This window comes from Camelus bactrianus, chromosome 7 (genome assembly GCF_048773025.1).
Source record: "Camelus bactrianus isolate YW-2024 breed Bactrian camel chromosome 7, ASM4877302v1, whole genome shotgun sequence".
Lineage (NCBI taxonomy): Eukaryota > Metazoa > Chordata > Mammalia > Artiodactyla > Camelidae > Camelus > Camelus bactrianus.
In genome coordinates this window covers 59,659,207-59,680,844 of record NC_133545.1, presented here as the reverse complement: position 1 = coordinate 59,680,844, position 21,638 = coordinate 59,659,207, and the positions used below count along the sequence as shown (strand labels likewise).

At 41.2% G+C, this 21,638-nt stretch overlaps 1 protein-coding gene across 3 annotated transcripts in view; it reads right to left on the bottom strand.

Moving 5' to 3' along the window:
- Window positions 1-21,638, bottom strand: part of SLC25A13 (solute carrier family 25 member 13) — a 179,820-nt gene that overhangs the window by 127,866 nt on the left and 30,316 nt on the right. For 2 of the 3 annotated variants that reach the window (XM_010972366.3, XM_010972374.3), the window contains exon 3: window positions 12,695-12,837. In XM_010972366.3, coding sequence (XP_010970668.1) covers window positions 12,695-12,837 — 143 coding nt within the window. Of the gene's footprint in view, window positions 1-12,694; window positions 12,838-21,638 lie in introns of those variants that run through there. The other variant, XM_045508640.2, reaches the window with a different exon arrangement.

Sequence of the window (21,638 nt, the reverse complement as noted above, 5' to 3'; positions counted from 1 at the left end):
GAGCTGGGCTCTCCGACTAGGAGTTGTATCATTGGTTCCCCTGTTCTCTCAGGCTTTCAGACTCAGGATGAACTACAGCGCAGAGTTTCCTGGGTCTCCAGCTTGCAGATGATGGACAGCAGGACTTCTCAGCCTCCATAATCGCATGAGCCGTCCCTTATCCTGAGCCTCTCCCTTTCTCCCCACCCCACTGCTCCCCCACCCAGAACAGTTGACCCTTAAATAACACAGATTTGAACTGCAAGGGTCCACTTGTACATGTTTTTTTCTTAACAGTAAATAAGACAATACTGCACAATCCGAGGTTAATAGAATCCACAGACGCAGAACTGCAGATACAAAGGAGCTAGGGATAAGGAGGGGCAACTATAAATTCTACTAGAATTTTAGGCTGTGAGGAGGGTCAGTGCCCTCAATCCCTATGTTATTCAAGGGCCAACTGTTTATCTCTAATAGTCTGTTTCTTTGGAGAACCCAAACTAAAACATGCATATATATATCTCCTCTCATAGGAAGGAGGGAGGGAGGGAGTGTGTGTGTGTATAATACATAGAGAGGTTACAGAGCTGCCTTTGGATATGAATAGGGAGAGAAATACAAATATGAATATAAATACATATTAATTTACTTGTATTTAAGGGAGGAAACACCCCCTGGGAGAAAAAAACAGAAACTAAAGGAAAAAAGAGTGACCTTTAAAAGGGAAGGTGGAGACAGGGTGAAGGGGACAGGCACTTTAACCTAGACTTCTCTGAGTATATCTTGCCTCCATTATACATTTTTGACTCAGGAAACATTTGTTATACACATGCAAAAATTTAATTAAAGTCTAAAAGAAAAAAGCAGTCCCTAAAAATTGAAAACAAACTGAAACGAATGAACCTAACCACACATCAAGTTGGTGGCAAAACCACACAGAAAAATGAATTATTTCAAATAATCTTAGAATATAGTACTTTCACTGCATATGGTTAACAGGGTACAGTTTAAGCACCAATAGGGGTAAAAAGGTATCTTAAGCTTCAGAATCCAATTGTTAGCAATACTGATGTTATTATTTTGACTATATCCTACGTTTGGCAAATATGTAATTCTGTGAATGTTGCTGGTAGCTAAGCTTTCAATAAAAGAGTAAAGAGAAAAACAGAAAAATCAAAGAACTAAAAACATTCTGAGTTTAATTTTTTCCATTTAACTTCGAATTAGAAATACCAGCACGAACTGAAGACTTCTTCCCCCTCCTACCCACTGAAAAGGCTTCAAAGCAACCACTACTGAAAAGTAACAAGCACATCTAATACCCAGACTGTGGTCTCTATACACAGCTGCCCATAAGAAAGAATAAGAACTCATGCAAGAGTGGCCGATTCCAGATCTGGAGCAAGAAACTCATAAAATGACATCCTGTTTTCCCAGAAAGCAAGGAAGCTCTCAAATATTAACAGATCCTATTAAAAAGGATAAAGAAGAAAATATAAAAAAGCTCCCAATCATCAAGACGAGATAAATACAACTGAATAAAACATGCAAAATAGTAGGAGTTCATAATACTCAATATGAAAAAGGTCCCACTCCCACCAAAACAAAAAAAAACATCCGACTCACTGAACCTTCAGAAGTTATTACAGCACCAATTCCTAAGGCTGAAAATTGGCTCAGATCAAGGAAGTAATTTGGTTGACTCCTATTTCTAACCCAGACCTCTCCCTTGAAATAAATCCAGATCCTAACACCTAACAGCTTACCTCTCCAACTGCATGTTTAATAGGCATTGCAATATTACACCCTAAAGAACGCTTAGTTTTGCTTCTAACCTATTCCTCCCCCAGAATCCTCCCAGGCACTTAGACTGACCTCTCCCATATTTCAGATCCAATCTATCAAGAAAATCCCAATTCCCATCACTTTTATCATCTACACAACTAGCACTCAAGTCTGTCATCTTTTTCCTTTCTTCCAGTCTTGCCAACTTCATTCTATTCTCTGCATATCAGCTAGGGAGAGCCTTTCAAAATATAATTCTGATCATGTCAGTGCCACGCTCAGAACTCCCCAATGACTTCTACTACAATTGGAATAAAACGCAGTATCTTTACAATATGCCCCCTGGATACTTTTTTGACTTCCTCCACTTTGCTGCCCATCACCAGTACAACTAGTCAAACCGGCTTCCTTGCTACCTCTCAAAGATGTCCAGCACCTTCTCGTCTCAGGCTCTCTGCATGTTATTCCCTCTATCTAGGAAGCTCAACTCCTAGATTCTTGCATGGCTCACTCCCTCACTGAGATCTCTGCCCACATGTCACTTTTCAAAGAGGTCTTCCCTGACCACCCTATTGACCGTAGCCCCCCAAGAGCCCGCAGTCACCTACTATCTCCTTCCCTTGTTTTAACAGATACAGCTACCTGCCTTGTGATCACATACATCTAATGGTTTGCATTGTCTGTTTGTTCTGTTAGAGCACAATGTATCCGTTTTGTTTAGAACAGTGTCTGGCACATAGCTGGCATCAATAAATACTTGTTAAATGAATTAATAAATCTGAAATTAACATAGATTTTTCAAGTGTCAAGTTTCTCTCAAATGTGTAACACAAAACTACTCTACCTTACCACGTATCCTTTATTACAGAGATGAAGTTACTCTACAGTGTCTGAGTTATACAGTTACCTTCTTTCATCTCTTTTCCAGACGGAAGTTCCCAAAATCTTTAAATCAGACTGCGATAGTAGCTTTATTCTCCAAAATCTTCATTCAAGTCCAAGAACCTCACTTTATTTACTAGGAAGTGACTCACTGAAAACTATGCCACAATCAGTGGGAAAGTTAACAGACACCATCTCCTCACATTTCACTACAGGAATTCCTCACAGCTTAGTGCATGAATGTTTTACTTTCAGTAACTGCTATATCCTGTGCCAATGACACTGACATTGGTAGACACACAGATTTGCAAGTTGCCAGGAAATAGCACTTACCTTTGATTTCCTTTCCTTTAAAATTTTGGACTTGAGTATTAAACATCTATGGTGCAGGTAAAGCATGACCAGACAACCCTGGTTACAGCCAACACCTCCTGCTCCACGCCAGGAGCCAAGCAGCTGGACTCAGCAGGTGGAAGACAAACAGCCACACTAACTGGTCTCACTCTGAATTTTCATGACCACAGACCCTAAGGTGGGCTCACCCCAGCAGCCATGCTGTGGTCCCTCATCCAATCACCTCTGGATGACTAGTACATTCACCTCTCTCCTCAAACTGCCAACCCCTCCCTCAACCTGCACCTTCCGTCTCATCTATTTTCCAGAGAAAAACCAAGGAAATCAGAAGAAGACTCCCCCTCAATCCCACCACCACATCCATACAACACCTCTGCCCTCTGCAGCACCTCATTCTCCATTTTTCTAGCTCAGAATCTCTCAAACTTTCGAGTCTTAGGTCTCCTGTATGTGCTTATGAATTACTGAGGATCCCAAAGGGCTCTGATTAATGCGGGTTGTACCTATCATATTCACTGGGTAAGAGATTAAAGCTGATGAATTTTTAAAGTATTTATCAATTCATTAAAAAGTGAGTATGCCTATTACATGATATTATACATAACATATCTGTATGAAAAATTTTCTAAAACACAAAATGTAACAAGAAAAAAAGCAGTTTTGCCTTTGCAAATCTCTTAACAATCTGACTTAATAGAATACAGCTGCATTCAATCTGCTGTATTATGTTGTTTTGGTTGAAGGATATGAAGGATTTCAGGCTCACAGATTCACAGCTAGAAAAGGAAGGAGCATTTTTAATAGCTTCTTTAGATACTTGTGGATATTCTTCTATGATACTATACCAAATCCTAACAAGAGGCAGCTTTCTTAAAGATTAGCTGCAATATGGAATTTGAAACTGTACTAATGAGCTTTCACACTATTACGTTAAAATCTATGTCAAAAAGCATGTCCCATGAAAAGAGGGACTAGCTCAGCACGCAACCTGAAGCAACCCCTCAAGTGCTTTTCTTCCAACAACCATCACAAGACAATGACCAGCAGTCTTCATGCATGCTTCCGTTCACTCAGAATTTGTAAAAGAAGTGTACTCAAGGGGGAGATTTAATAAAAATCAATTTTTACTGCTTCTTTGAGGACATTCTGAAGTGGAATTGGCTTCATTGTTACCACTGTTAGGGGGAACACTGGGCGGTGAAGAACACACGACCACTCACACTGCTGAGCTGGTGCTGAGGCACTGGTGGCTTTACCCACCATGGCTTTTAGAAACATGTTTAAATACAACACAACAAAAAAGGCAAATAATGTCTTAGCATTTTTATGTAAATGGTTCTGACTTCATGGTCTCCTCGAAAAGGTCTCAGGGACTCCCAGGGGTCCACTGACCACACTCTGAGGACAGCTGTTCTTGAGGAACTCTCCATGGTCTCACAAGAGGCTGCCTCCTTCTCAGACAAGGTACCAGAATTTCTTCCTTTTCTCTCCTACATCGTCAATTCTCCACTCTCCGAAGTCAGTCCCAACAGCATGCATTACGTGGTTATCTACCCACTTTAAAGAGACCCTCCTAATTTATCCCTTCCCACCCTCTTAGGGATAAACTGGGAGTTCGAGGGTTGCAGATACTAACTAATGTATATAAAATGGATAAACAACAAGTTTATACTGTGTAGCACAGGGAGCCATAGTCAATATCTTGTAGCAACCTATGGTGAAGAATGAGAACGAACATATGTACGTATGTTCCTATGTGACTGAAGCATTGTGCTGTACACTAGACATTGACACACCATTGTAAACTAACTGTACTTCAATAAAAATATTTTTAAAGACATTAATAAAATATTTATACAATTTCAAAAAAAAGAAAAACAAAAAACCCTCCTTTCACCTCCCTGCCCTCTCCAGCTACAGCCCCATTTCTCACCTTCCCTTGACAGCAAAACTCTCCAAAAGAGGGCCTGGACTGGCGCTCAGAAGAAGGGGGAGGAGGAGGACGGCTACTCTTACATATGCATGAGAAGTGAAATCAGCACCCAGCCATTAATCAACCCTTTCTGGAATTAAAAAGAAAAATAAACCCGGGCACCTAACACTCCAGAAGGTTTTCTAATATACCCGCCATAGAATACAAACCTTTTTAAGAACTCTTTTTAATTTACTCTCGCGCAGACAGTGTCTAGCCACCACACTGCACGTACCCCTCTATGATTTCAGACAGCAAATATTAACACAAAGTGAGTAATGCAAAAAGAAAGGGGGTTAATCAGACACCTTGAGAGAAAGAAAAAACAACACTGATTCGACGAGAGCTGCTAATGAGGCTTTGTGTTTTGGTGGATTAATTTGGGAGTCTGATGACTAAGAAGAAAATTTAAGCTTCTCGGGTGACTGCTGTTGATTATTACCAAGTACTTTTTGTTTTCATTAAAGAGATGCCTTTGCTTGATTCTATCATTTATGATGCAGGTGTTATCGGAAGTCTGCGTCCACCCTAGCAGTGTGGAGAACTCCCCTCGTTAAGCAAACTGAAAGACCCCCTCGTACTGATTTGGGGTTCTGTTTGACAGATGATGAGCATTTCAGACCGTGCACTGCTGATGTGTAAATACATTACCCTAATACTCTTTAAGCATTGCCAATTGTAAACCTCATTAACTCCCAGCATGGGGCCGAGGCCTGGATTTCATCGCGACAGCCTCACAAAGTGAAAACAGGTATATAAAAATGATTTTATCATCATCAACATTATTATATCCTCCTTCACCTTGTGAAGTATTTAAAGGGCCATTTTCTTTTTCCCTCAGAAGGATACATAGTGAGCATGGGAAAGGCAGAGAATACAATTTATTTATAGAACCGCACGTTTTAAAACCTAAGATTTCTTTTTTTACCCTTTTCTTCTTTAACACCCTTATTCCTCATGACTCAAAACGGGAACTGTCCCGGGGCTGTTCTCTGCACTCTGACAAGGATTTTTTGTGGATGCTAATTTCATTGCTATCATTTTGATTCCACAGAACAGGGGGCTGATAAAGCGGGAAGTTGGATGTGTCAGCCCATCACTAAGAAACCAGGATTTCTGACCTTCCCTTTTTCAAAAGAAGAGCCAACTATTGTTCTCGCATAGAGTGCAAAGAGGTTCCACACTTGAGATGGAAGATAAACATGTAGCTGGTAAATCCATGTTCGATCCTAGCAAACCAATTAGATACCAGAGCCGCCCAGAGCCTGCCCCACACAGACAGGGGACCCATCACAGGCAGAGAGCACCCTGAGCCCGAGGCCAGGCCAGCTTATTCAGGCCATTCTTAGTCTTCCCAGGTGAGATTAGGCCCTAGTGAAACAGCTTCTGAGACCCAGGCCTCTCTAATGAGAGTTCAGTTAATAAACAACAAATAAAACATGTTTGCAAAGCTCAAAGGGACACACACATACAATATATTTCTCCCTTGCTCTTAGTACACAGCTATGTGAACAATGTATAAAAACTACACTTAAAAAGCTTCATTCTCATTCTAAACAAAAACATCATAATGACAACGAAACCTAAAAGATACATCAAAAGTTACACAGACAAACCTAACAACAAGCAACAGACTAACAGGGTCCAGCCAAGGTCAGAGGGTCTGAGTGTCAGGAGCTCTTAGAGATCCACCTCCTCCCCCTCCTCAGGTGCTGAGAAACCCCTCCTCGCCCAGAGGTCTGTCTAACAAAAAAGGCTTCCAGGTCCGGGCACCCCAAGTTTCTCCTCATCTCCCTCAAGGAACTTCACAAATTGATTAAACTCATCATTAAATGTATTAAAACAGTGGAATGCAGGGGAATCTAAACACAACAGGCAATTCGAAGGGAGAGTGAGGACTGGAGAAATCAAAGAAAGTTAACAGCGAGGACGCTGTAGCAGAGGCAGATCATGCCCATCTCCCGACTCACAACATCCTTCGACAGCTCTCCAGTGCTCTGCTGATAAAAACCCCAAATCTTTCATTGGAAGTGCCAAGTTCCCACATAGTCTGGCAACAGCCTACCTCGCCCCCACCATGCCCTGCACGTTCCATGCTCCAGGCAGGCCAACCTCTGCATTTCAGAATGTGTTCCTCGTCTACAATGCTCTGTCCTCTGTCCCGCATCCCCGTCACCCTCCCAACTTCTAGGGCTCAAATGTCATTCACAGGAATTCTTTCCTGACCTCCCCATAGGCATGAAGCCCCCTCTACTGTCTCTCACACCATGCCTCTTCTTCATAGCACTTATAAGATCAACTCACATTTATTTGTGGTTCTCTGATTAACATCTAAATGAGAAGCACCAAGCAGGCAAGCACTCTGTTTTTTTTCTGCTCACCACGGTATCCTGCACATACGGAACAGAGATAAGGTTCTCAAATAGCTGCTGGATGACTGAGTGGACAGCCCTCCACAGGAAGCTCACAGCGTGGGAGACTGATCAAGCCACAACCTCATAAATAACTAAATCAGCATCACGAGTGAGCCAGAAATATAGGATCCCTCTGCCAACAAGCTGGAAGTGTGGAACCCGTAAGCACATGCAGTGCACAGGTGTTGAGCGTCCATGCTAGAGTTCAGCCCAACCCTGAACATAGCTAAAGCCTCCAGGATGAGGCCAGGCCCTCAAGGAGACAGTCTGCAACAAGGGTCTCTACCTGAAAACATCTGGATCTAGCCAAAAGCAACTACTGAAAAAAAAGCTATCTGAGGGGATCAGACTGGTTGGTCTCTGTTCTCCTAAAATCCTTTGTAAATATAGGCTTTCTCATTCCCCAAAGAAAAGAGCTATGTCAGAGTACTCATTTCCCAGGGCTGCTATGCTACATTCCCATAAAGTGGGTGGCTCAGCACAGCAGAAATTCATCCTCTCACAGTTCTGGGGACCAGACGTCTGAAATCAAGTTGTCAGCAGAGCTGCCCTCCCTCCAGAGGGACCGTCCTTCCTTCCTCTTCCAGCTTTGGGCTGCCCCAGGTGTTCCCTGGCTTCCAACCCCACCTCTCTCATCTCTGCCTCTGTGGTCACAATGCCTCCTGCTCTTGCCAGTGTTATGTCGACTTTCTCTCTGACCCTTACATGGATGCTTGTGAGCATTTAAGACGCAGATAATCCATGGTAATCTCTTCATCTCAAGATCCCAAATTTAATCACATCTGCAAAGACAGTTTTCCAAAAGATCACATTTCCAAAGTCCAGGAATTATGACTTGATAACTTCAGGTGGCCACAATTCAGCCTTCAACAGTGAGTAATCTAGAATCTGAACTGGAACTTCCATTTCCCAATTCTTAGGAATAACAAGGGGGCTTTCATAACAAGGGGGCAAAACCTTCTTAGTAGATTTACCTTAGCCAATAACCTGATGTGAAATCGAAGCCAGATGCTGGACTAGACGCTGGAGACAGTAAAATATGCAGGACCTGGTCCTTGGACTCAAGAAACTACAGCAAGGGGACAGTACCTAACGAAAAATGAGTGTGCCAAGTCACCATGACATCTGGGCCAACACGGTCATTATTTTTAAATCCCAAAGTTGTCAATCTATCTACAAATAGCTTTTCAAATTTTAATAAAGTTATGCACTAAAATCCCTCCGGCCGGTCAAGCCAAGCGATCACACCCCAAAAGAGCCTGGCCAGATGAACGGCACCCCTCCAGCACTCCCTTGCTGTGGATGTGTGTGTTGTGCTTTGGGGTCAGGGGGGGCCACATGTGGCTTCTGTCATGTTTTTTTTTCAAGGAACAGTAGCTGATCTGGGAGAATGATGTGTGACATATGAACTTGACAAACACTATGCTTCCAAAGAAAGGGAAAGGACGGGGAAATGAAGACATTCACCATTTTATGCTAAGAATAGATGTATGACTACACCTATTTGTGAAGTAAATACTGGAGTGATGTGTCAGAGTTGGGATTAGAGGAAATGGCACAGGAACACCTAAATGGGTCTCAAACACTGGCCCTGTGCTACCAGCTCAGTTAGCTTTAACACCGGGCATGAGTTCCTCCATTCACCCAGTCCTTTTGGAAATAATTATCACAATACATAGTGAGTTATTAAATGTTTCTACCTTTAGAGGGTCCTCCTCTCTTCTTTATTCTTTCTTAGGAAATATTAAATAAAGGGGGGTAATGTCACATACAAGAAGATATGCACTCCAACAGTACCTATTATAGAAAAGTAGAAACTGAAATAACTCTGTAAGGACATGATTTCATAAAGTATGGCACATTAATCTGAATAGCATATGAAAATATAAAAACTGATACAGTCTAAAAGATTATAAAAGAGAATTACAATTAAAATGAATTCAAATTATGAAAAATGTTGACGTGGGTTAAATGATGTAAGATACTAAAAAACTCAAAAATTTGTGGCAAGATGAGGAAGTCATGGATGGTTGTTTCCCTTTTTGAAACTGAGCTGTTCATTATTAATATTGCTTTTGCAACTGGAAAAAAAAAAGTCATAGGGCAAAGGATTGAGGCCATCTAAGATACTCTGGGTCACAGAAAAACAGCAAGATATAAAATGATACAAAATCTGATAGAAAATGTCAAGTTAAAGAGGACTGCAAGGTGATGAGAGAAGAGGCAGCTTGGATCTGTGCCAAGCCCTGGATGGAGCCAGGACAGGCCTGAGCACCTGTTGGCAGCAAACTGCTTGATCCTTCAGTTCTCATCTGGGAAACTAGGAAAAGAAAGCCAACATTTCAGATTTGTTATAAACTCTTAAAAAAAAAATACATGCTATGTTACATTATATTATATATGGAAAATGTATGTTACACTGTTGGCATCTAATGAATTTAAGGCGTATTTTCGAAGACTGTATGTAAAAAGAAATAGGAAAAGCATGTGTGTTAATGGAGGAGTGATGGAAAGGAAGCGAAGTCCATTAGAAGATACAATAATTGTGTAAAATTAATGACTAAATATATTAACATAGCTAGGAATCAAAATGTTCACTGAAAGAGACACACACACAAAATAAAAGACATAGAAAACCCCGAAAATGTTAAATTTAAATAGGAAATACCATTATAAACTTTTGATTTTTAAAAGTGTATTTCCCAGCTCTTCCCACTGAAAAGTTCGAGGCAGTAACACCCTCATAACAAGCCAGAACCCAATCCCTTGTTTCCGAGCACCAGCCCCAACTAAAGGAACCAGCGCCTCTGAGAGAAGAGTGACTTCCCTGTCAGAGGCAGGACAAATCCAAAGTGAGCCTGGAACATTTTATTTGCCAAAAGCAAGCACAGCTCAAAGGCTGAGGGTACAGCAGCCAGTTTGAAGGGACTCCCATCAATCTCACTGGGACAATTTGAGCTACTCAGAGAATACAGTAAAGGCTTATAATGCACTGAGTTTAAAATGAATAAATCCATGAATTTATACCGATATAAAAGATTAAGAGAAAAAGAAAAGGAGTGAAGAAAGCTCTCCTCTACTGAAAAATGCTAAACAATACACAGAGAAGAGAGAGAGAACTAGAAAACTCACCACTTTTCCAACACCAGTGTAGCAACTGGTTCGGAGAAGGATCACCATGGATGTCAAGACCACTGGCTGAAAGGCTGCTGGGCAACAGGATACCCCACATCCCCTGGAAGCATCTGTTTACTAACTGCAAACAAAAATGGGTTCTGTACAGTGGAAATATCTGGTGGACACCACCTTAACCAAGGTATCAAATTGACCATCATCAACGCCAGGACAAGGTGCCTCCGGAGGAGACACAATAGGTAGTGGAGTCTCTCCTAACCTGCACCCCGAATCCAAGTCATGAGGAAACAATCAGATGAGTCCAGAACATGGGCCCTTCAACGAAATAACAGGGCCTGGATTTTCAATGTCATGAAAAAAACAATAAAAGGCAGGAGTCTGTTCTAGACCCAAAGAGATACAACTAAATATAATACAAGAATGGTGACTAAATCCTGGATTAAAGAAGGAAAAAAGGCAATGAGGCATTTGAGGTGGGGGGTGGGGAGATCTGATTTGAAAATGAACTGGATATTATGTGATATTTGACATGACTGCTAACCCTTCTAAATACGACAATTGTAAGAAGGTTTTTACTCATAGAAGATAAATCCTGAAGTATTATGATGTCTGCAGCTTATAGTTAGATGGTACCAGCCAAAAAAAGAAATTATATGTGTGCATGTTTATGTGTAGAAAGAGTGTTAAAAACTAAAAAGCGCAAAGGTGTCCAAAATGTTAATGGTTAGTCAGTCTAGGTGAAGCATATCTTTTGTGCATTCATCGTATTCTCTTAGCTTTTCTGTAATTTAAAAAAATGTTTATCAAGAAGGAAAAAATTGATCTTAAACCTTGAGTCAGATAATTCATATTGCATGTGAGCTCAGTCACACTTCCTCTGAATCTTATAAGCACAGGGGATGTGGAAGCAACCAAATTTTCTTCACAAAAAAATGTTTGATAGAATAAATTTATGTTCTGTCTAGCTTCATCCTGAATGAACTAGTGTGAAATATACCTCAGCCTCTCCCTGCACCACCCCACAGAGACCCTGTGAGGGACGGAAGGCTCGCTCGTACATGACACTTCCTACCAAGCAAAAAACCCCACCTTGGGGAGGAGATGGAAAACAGAAGTAACTCAAGTAACCGCTACTGGAACAGAGACGGTATAGTCCAGCCATCCGCCAGGGTATTACAGCAAGTGCAACTGCCTTCCATCTGCAAGACCTTCATCTGAGAGGTTACTTCCGTGAATGACAGAAAAACAGGTGCATAAGAATGGGGATGCGCTGGTAAAAACTGAGAGCATTCAGTTAAGTCAAGAGATTTTATACTCTGGTTGTATCGCAACCCCATGCATGTGGGAAAATCAGCCACGGGATCAACAGAGAAAGCTCAAAGCTAGAGAATGCTACCCCAGAATGGCAGCCAACTAGCCTACCAAAGGGGGTGCAAGCAGGCGGCAAGGGCAGCAGGCTGCGTCTACTACAGTTCATACAGAGAAGGCTGATTTTTCTAGATTACACTTGGTTATTAGGGGGACATTTGTGTTCCTGCTACCAATATTTTGGAGCCCCGAATTCTGCACTTAATGGTGAAAGCCAACTGCAATCTTACACGGCTTAGGAAAGATTCATTTTTAAAAATACATAAACAGAGAGACAGGTAAGGGGAAAAAAATCCAAAGGCATTTTGCAAAGTGTCCTATTTACTTTTAGATGGCTCAGTGTCTCTCTTCCGGCTTGGGCAGAATGCTTTTCTTGGGGATTTGGAGTCATTATTCCGTCTGTTAGATTTATAGCATTTAATCATATGTGACATTTAAAAGTTATCGGAGCACAGAGAAAGATTATAGAAAAGTTATGTTCACAGTGCTATGTTTTTACATTTATTCACAATTGTTACAGTTGCCTTGAAAAATACCAGTACTACATACACTCAAGTGTATCTTCACACCACTAGACTACAGTAGTTGTGAAACCACAAAAAGTACACATAGAGAATCCCCAACTGTGATAAGAACACTGAAGGAAATGCTAAGGGTATTATTTCTAAAATAATGTATTAATTGCAATAGGTAAAGAAAATGCTCTTAAGAGATGGGAAGGCAGACACTGACTTCCTAATCATCAAAGCAACAGAAAGCTGTTTCAAACCAAAAAATTAAACGAGATCATTAAAAATAAACATACCCATCTTTGGTCTGATCCACCACACCACTTAAAAGTTCCACAGTCTTTGGATTAGGCTGGCTTTCTCCAAAAATTTTCAGATATCGAGTGACGAAGTCATTGGGAGACATGAAAAATTCACCATTTTTTTCAAGGCTTGCATACTGTTTAAAAAGAAGAGAGAAAAGATGTTTTATTCTCAAAAGTATATAATCGAGATCAATATGTGAAAGAGCTGAAAATACTCAAAGGATAAAATACAAGATATGACAATATACTCTTCACAAGGATAGTTATTTCCCGTCACTCCAAAGAAAAAGCAAAGACACATTCAGTTTGTCAAGCTTTATTTTCATACCCGTGGTTTTCAACTGGGGGCAGTTTAGCCTGACTGTCCAACTTACCAACACCAACGTTCTCCATAGCAAGCACCATGCAGAAGAACTAGCCTTCTCTGTATGTGACCTGCCTTTGGGGAACGGAATTCTCTAGCTCTGAGCTGCCTGTTTTCTTTTTCCCCACAGGGGACATCTGGCAGTGTCTGATGACGGTTTGGACTGTCACAGCTTGGGGGAGGGGACTCTACCGGCATCTAGTTAGTACAGGCCAGGGATGCTGCTCAACACCATACAACTCACAGGGTGACCCCTGACTACAAAGTCATGCAGCTCAAATGTCAGCAGTGCTGAGGTTCAGGAACCCTGGTTTACAGAAATGTGGAAGACAAATTATGTCTTGTTCTTTAGCAAGGACATAGAGCTTTTTTTAAAAAAGTAGAATTATGAAATCATGGATGAAAACATCCTAACTCTTTCTCCTCCATTCCTGTTTCAAGGGCAACAATGATGCCAAAAAAAGAGAGAAAAAAAAAAAGGGATGACAAACAAGCTAAGCTAGAAAGCAGAGACTGTTAACAGCATGGCTTCTGTGGGATTTTACGAAAGCAGGTAAGAAATGCTGCTGTAGTTGGTGTCCTCTACATTCTAGAACAGAAACAGTAAGAACACGGTGGCATGTGACCTTTTTTCACAGCTTTCCCCCGGATACCGCCCACGATACATTCCTGGAAGTGGAACCTGCTCATTCCTGCTCCATGGAGCCCTGGGGGCAGCGGGAAATGCTGAGAAACAACATGGAGATCATGTGCATCCTTGTGGAGCAGGAGAGAGTATCTTGATCCTGGGGATCGAACCGTGATTTGGGGGAGTGGGGAGGTGACAACCATGAGCCACTAGAACAGACCTAGCTGGGTGACAGCAGCCACTGGTGGCCACAGTGATGGGGCAGCACGGTGAAGGGAGCTGTAATGACAGCATCTCTGCTCCCTCTGTGCTGGCAGTTAAGCCCAATTAAAACTGTTTTAAAAAGTCACGTTATTTCTACATTTCAGTCATCCCAATGCAGGATAAGCTCTTGGTCAGATACCCAGTTACAGGCTCTGGAGTCCCTCGGGCCTGCGCTGTGCGGGGCCCTGCTTCTGCCTCTGCCTCTTACCACCCGTATGACCTCACGTAAGTAGATAGTTTCCTAGGTCTCTGGCTCCCCACCTGCAAAATGGGGTAACAACACTACCTGCTTTTAACGTTTTCGCTAGAAATAAATTAACAATCATCTAACATAACTAGTACAATGCCATACACACAATAAGCACTTGATAAAGCACTAGAATATTGGTTTTTATTTAACATTTTTTAGCATAGCACAAAAGAAAAGCCCAAAGATGGCCCAATAATCCTAGTATTCTTCAGTTAGCATCGAAGTCGGCTTTCTGCAATCGTAGAATTATATTTTGATTTTCCTTACTGAGGCAAAACGAAACTGAAATATAAAGGAAATGTCACTGCTAATTACAGCAATCCTATGATTTAGAATTATACCTATGTTTGCTTATCGTAGTGAATAATTCATTTATTTAAAAACACAATTTAACTCCTCTCCCACCAGCAGACATTATTAGATTATTATTGGATTATTTCCAGTTTTTAGGATTTTTAAATAAAACTAAGGTAGCCAGCTTTGTATACAGTATTTGTCCAAATTCCCGTCAACTTTCAAAGGCTAGATGCCAGAAAGAGAAACTGCTGAGTCAAAGGAGAGGAACTTTAAGGCTCTTGAAACTTAGCACACTGCTCTCCGAAAAAGGTTGTACCAATTTATACTCCCACCAACAGTGTGCAAACATGCCCTTTCCCCTCTTTGTCTATCATACTTCTGGCAAATATTCTTCAAGTTTGATATTATTATATAATTGAGTCTATAGATTTTATTCTCCTTTGTAATTTCTTCCATTACTTCTAAGTTTAGAAACTAGTCCTTCCTCATCTCAAGACTGAATACTCACCCACATGTTCTCTTAGCTTTTTTTGAGTAGGTTTCTTTTATCTTTATGTTTAAATACACTGGCACTTTGTTTTTATATGTGGTTTGAGATAAGGATCCTCCAACCTGAGTTTCTTCCATTTATTCTCTTGGTTGTCCCAGGACCACACATCAAATCATCCTCCCTTCTGCGCTCTTTGGGATGCCATGCATCCCACATACTAAATTATTATACAGTCACCAGGGGAAGACTTAGCAATCAAGTCCACCTTCAGTACCAGTTCTGATCGATTGGCAATGGCCTCCTAAGGTCAAGATGTACTCTGAGGCTGTCCCCAAAGTCCATGAGAGAATGCCAGGACGAGCTGACAGCTCTTGTCATCACTGCAGCAGGAAACATTTCAGGACTACCCTTGGCAACTGACCTGTCTACTCTTGTGTTACAAGAGTACATGCATCTTAATTGCTGTGACTAGGGGGAAAGCTCCGCCAGGACAGGATTTTTCTTCCCTTCTCACTGCCATACCCTCGAGTTCAGACTGTTGCCTGCCAGATAATGAAACATGTTCAGTAAGGATCCGCTGAATGAATGTGAGGTTAAAAAACATTGCATTACTTTTCTCTTGGAAGTCTTCTTGGCCATAATCAATCACTCTTTGATTTTCCCCCAAAGGATCTTTAGAATCATTGTCAAGCTGCTGACCCCTAAAACAGTTCCATTGAAAATGCAAAATAAAACTACAATGCAATGCCACCATTCATACACAAGATAATTAAAAAGAAATTACAAGTGTTGGCTAAATGTGGAGCAAATGCAACCTGTGAACTGCTTTAGAAAACTGCTTGGTGATATCTACTACAACTGAACACACACACAAGCACAGGTCCAGCAATTTCAATCGTAAGTGCATCTCACAGAAACATGTGTGTAAACACACACATACATGGTGGGGGGAGCATGTGTGTGTAGGTACACACACACACACACACACACATACATAACAGAAAACATGCTTTAGAATTTTAATATCCACAGCAACATTATTTTGATAGGTATGTTGTTTGCCATTTTGTTTTTTTGGTTTTTGGCTGCTTTTATAGTTCTCTGTTCTCTTCTTCCTTTTTCAGTCTCTTCCCTTGTGGTCTGATGATTTTCTTTAGTGATATATCTGTGCTCCTCTCTCTAGTTTTTGTGTCTCTACTGTAGCTTTTTGATTTGTGGTTACAATGGAGTTCACATATGTTGACCTGAAAACTACTTGTTTTCAACTGACAGTCATGTAAGTTCAAACCCATCCTATAAGATCTACATTTTCTACTCCCCACTACTATGTTTTGTTTTTGATGTCATATTTTATATTTTCATGTCTCTCTTAGCTGTTTATTGTAGTATTTTATATCTTCATGTCTCTCTTAGCTGTTCATTGTAGTTTAGTTGATTTTTCAACTTTCTTTGAAAGTTCATACTAGTTAATTTAAGTGCTTGATCCACAGCGTGGACTATATACTTGCCTTTACCAGTGGGATTTTTCCCATCCTATACTTTTTTTATTTCTTGTTGTAGCCTTTTCTTTTTCACTTAAAGATGACCCTTTAACACTTATTGTAACGTCAGTTTAGTATTGATAAACTCAGTTTTTGCTTGTCTGAGCAGCTCTTCATCTCTCTGTTAATTGTGAAAAATAACCTTGCTGGGTAGAGTACCCTCAGTTGTAGCATTTCAGCATTTTAAGTAGATCATGCCACTCTCTTCTGGCCTGCAAAGTCTCTGCTGAAAAGTCAGCTGACGTCCTTATGGGGGTTCCCCTGTGGGTGACTCTGTTTTTCTCTTGCTGTGTTTAAAATTCTCTATCTTTACCTTTCGCCATTTTAATTATGATATGTCTCAGTGTGGGTCTGAATGGGTTCACCTTGCTTGGGACTGCCTGTTCTTTCTGGACCTGGATATCTATTTCCTTCTTCAGGTTTTGGAATATTTCAGCAATAATTTCAGCAAATAGATTTTCTACCCTTTCTCCCTCTCTCTTTTCCTTCTGTGATCCCTATAATGCAAGTGCTAGTACCCTTGCTGTTGTCCCAGAGGTTTCTCAAACTATCCTCACTTTTTTAAAATGTTTTCCTTTTTGCTGTTCTGACTGGGTGACTTCCATTACTCTATCTTCCAGATCATATATGTGTTCTCCTCTGTCACTTAATCTGTTATTTCCTTCTAGTGTATTTTTCATTTCAGTGACTATCAGTTCTGACTGGTTCTTTTTTATATTTTCTAGTTCTTTGTTAAAACTCCCTGTTCATCTACCCCTTGCCCCAGTTCAGTTAGGATTCTTATTACTGTTGCTTGGAACTCTTATCAGGTAAGTTAATGATCCCTGTTTCATTAGGGGTTTTTTCAGGGGTTTTTTCTTGTTCTTTCATTTGAAACATATTCCTGTCTTCTAATTTTGTTTTCTGTTTTTTCTCCGTGGAATTAGGGAGAACAGTTACCTATCCCAGTGCTAAAGACACGTCCTTGAGTGGGAGCACCCCTCTGCAGTCTGCATGTGCCCAGTGGCTCTGGTGGGAGGGTGGATCTGAAGTGAGCACGGGCTGCGTCTTCTCCGGGGTGTGCTGGCAGCTACCACCTTGGTTGGAAGCAGGGCTGGGAGCTGGAGGGGCTGCAGCAGAGCCAAGTACGAGCCAGGGCTCCTCTCTCCTGTGCTCAGTGGCCATCTCGGCCCTTTTGGGGCGGGGTCAAGGGCAAGGGGCTGAGGCAGGAGCCCTGAGGGAGCTGGGCCTCTCCCGGGTGTGACGGCAGTCTCTGCCTTGGTTTGGGACACGGCCGGGCCTGGGGTTAGGGCTGCACCTAGGTTAGAGGCTGGGTGGGGACCAGAGAGGACGTGCCACACCACTGAGCTGGCCTCACCCCATGGCAGCATTACTTTGGAGAGTAAAACAGCGGAAAATAACTCAAAAGTCAACCAACAAAAAAATGTTTAAATGAATTGTGGTATAGTCACACGATGGAATACAACACAGCAATGAGACCAACACCAACTACACACGACAACGTGGATGAATCTTACAAATAAAAGAAGAGTGAAAGAAAACAGACACAAGAATACAGACTGTCTGATCATATTTACATAAAGTTGAATACCAGGCAAAGCTAATGTATGGTGATAGAAGTCAGACAACTGGTTACCCTGGGGAGGGGTGGGTATTGACCAAAGGGGCATCAGATGGCTTCTGGGGTGCAGGCAACATGGGGGGGGTCTCTTTGTGAACATTCAGGGAGCTGGACATTTACAATCTGGGAGCTTGATTTATACCTCAATAAATAGTTTACAATGAAAAATCTGATATTTTATCTGCCTCATCTTTTAGAGGTGATAAAGAAATCATCTCAAATGTAAGAATATGTTAATCTGGACATAAAAAACAAGTTTTCTTCAGTTTTCAAAATCAGCTCATTACAAAGGCTGGGGTGGTCTGCCTTGTGATTATAGCAAGGATGTTAAAGGTTCTTCCTTAGACTGATGGACAGAGGCAGACCCGAAGAAGAATACGCTGACAAGGGCCGCTCTGCCACCCTTGCAGCAGTGAGCAGAGGGTCCCTGTCAGGGGAGTGGACTACACCTCACAGCCGCTGAATCTTTAAAATGTTCTTTAATCCTTCTTTGGGAACAGATTTTTACAAATGACCCAAAGCTTCTCTCCCTCACAATCTGTAGACGTTTTAGTATGATTAAACGTATACTTATGAAATGGGGAGGCTTTCAGGACTCTCTGCAGAACTGAGTATAATACTAATCGTGATGGTTAATTTTCTGTCACATTGACCGGCCAAGAGGTGCCCAGATGAAACACTGTTTCTGGGTGTGTCTGTGAGCGTGTTTCTGGATGAGACTGGCATTTGAATCGGTGGACTCAGTAAAGCAGACTGGCCTCCCCAATCCATTGAGGGCCCAACAGAACAAAAGGTGGAGGAAAGGAGAATTCACTCCTTTACCTGCCCCTTTGCTTGAGCTGGGACCCATCTTCTCTGGCCCTCAGACTGAGATTTACACCATCAGCCCCCACTGCTGCTCACGCCTTCAGACTTGGACTGAATTACACCACAGTTTTTCCTGGGTCTCTGGCTTGCAGACAGGACATCATGGGACTTCTCTGCCTCCAAAATGGAGGGGGTAAACCAGTATCTCATAATAAACCTCATTAGAGGGATAAACAGCCAGAACTAGAGATGAGAGATCTCCTACTGGTTCTGTTTCTCTGGAGAACCCTGACTAAGAAACCAATTGTCACCATCAAGAAACACCCACCACACCGAAGAATACAGTAGCCAAGGAAAGGAAGCTGTCACTACACTGAACACTCAACTGTGAACAAGCCAGGTCAGAACCAGAATCATCCAGTCACCCGTTTTCGCCACAAATCATTCACATCTAAGGGCTGAAGGACACTCTCCTCAGCTGTTTCCCTGCTACTGGGAAATGCTGTGCACACTTGATCACAGCATCTGACCAAATTCTTTCCCTCACTTCCCTGTGATAAGGGAGGAATAAAATATAATTAAGAATTTGAATACAGATCAAGTATTTCATGTAATTAAGGAATTAGTATTCATTGCATTAAGTGCACAATGATATATATTATGGCCATGAGGGAAACTGTTATTATTTGGAGCTAGATCCTGAAATTTAGGGTGAATTATGATGATAGCTAACTTACACTGAAATATACCAGGGTGTGTGTGTATACACACACACACACATATATGTGAAACTAATATGACAAATGTAATTTAAATTAGGTATTGGTTATGTGGGTGTTTACTATTCTACTTTCTATATGTTTGTAAAATAAAAAATTTTAAACGTAATTAAGAATTACAAATAGTGAATAAATATATTGATGTTGATTAAAAAACAAATTTAAAATAAGATTCAATTTTTCAACTAACGAGTTGGCAGAAAGGTCTTTTATTGTTGCTGCTGTATTTTTTTAATAATCTGAGTCGACAACAAAATGTGGAGAAAAGTAAACTTCTATACTCCTACCAGAATGTGTATGGATACAACCTTCTTGAAAGGCAGTCTGCCCAGAATCAAAAACTGTAAAATGTTGTAAACCTACTCTTTAATCCAATGATGCCACTTCTATAAATGTATCCTAAGAAAATGCTAGCTATATGAAAAATGTAGGTTCAAGGGTATTCATTACAGTTTTACGATAGTAAAACAGAGAAGACAACTAAACATCCAATAATAAGGAGTGGCTAGACAAATTACGGTAAACCAGCTATACACAGGAACAGCACAGCAATAAAAATACTGCAGAGATGCATTCAATTATAGGAAAAGATATTCACAACATATTAGCTGAGGGAAAAAAATGAGCATGAAACAGTATTTTTCCTCCCGCTAAGGAAAAAAATTATATTCATTATAGAGACAGAGAAACGGAGAGAAAGAGTAGGAAATGGATATATGTATATATAAACATATAGATATAAATATATATGGAACACAGTGACTTTTCTTCACAATCTGCTTTTTAAATTTTCAGAGTGAATCATTCTGTCATAAGAAAAAAGGTTTTCAAAAAAAACCTATTTTTCCAAATTTGTCTACAAAAAATTTAACATACGTACTATGCTTTCGTTAACAAAGAATAATTATAAAATCCAAGTGTGCATCACTAGATATTACTATTACAGATTGTAATATAACCTATTTCCCTTGTCCAGTCTTCCCATCTTCCACATCTCACACTACAGGCATTTAGTTGCTTCCAGCTCCGTACTTCTGGACAGTAAGCATCACCTGCTTGGCTCCCTCCTTGAGCTAATGGTTGTCTCCTCAATTTCTCCATTTTTATTACTGGCACCACCCTGCACCCTGCAAATCTATCCAGTGGTCATATTTACCCACTGCTCTCTCTCATCCACTATACAAGATCAGTCATTTTCATCAGACAGTCCTTCAAAACGTCTTGAACTTGCCCATTCTCCATTCCCCCTGCTGCCACAACCCTCATCAAGTTATTAGGGCCTCACACCAGGATTACATCCAAAGCTGCCTAACCTGTGGCCTTGCTGCACCAATCAAATCTCAAACCCACCCTCCAGTGTCACTACATAACTCAGAAAACCTTCAATGGCTTGCTATTGTTTAGCAGAAATGCCAAACTCCCAATTATCTTTCTAATTTTGTCACCCACACCCTGTAATATTTGGCAGACTCCTTGGCACAGAGTTGAATTTAAATAAACATTTGAAGAATAAGCAAAAATCCTTCCATCCGGAGAGGCTGTTTGCTCCCAAACCCATCTCCAGGCCTTCTCTCCAACGTGGACCTGCTCCCCAGAACCCTCGGCTGCCCTCCTCTGTGCCTCCCCAGCTCCCACGCACCCCTGAGGCTCCTCAAACCCCCTCTTCAAGGAGACTTCTCTGACCTCTCACCACTGCAGGGACTGCTCCCTCCTCCCACTTCCTGTGGCTTTTGCTTTAACCACACAAGTGACCCTTGAGTATGCTGACTTAGTTTTTTTTTTTTTTTTTTTTTAACCTTCTACAGGCCTGTAAATCTGGTCTTCTGTATAAAATCTGAACTCTTTTAAGATATGGTCTTTGCTTATTCTTTTTTGCACATCCCGCTCACTGCAA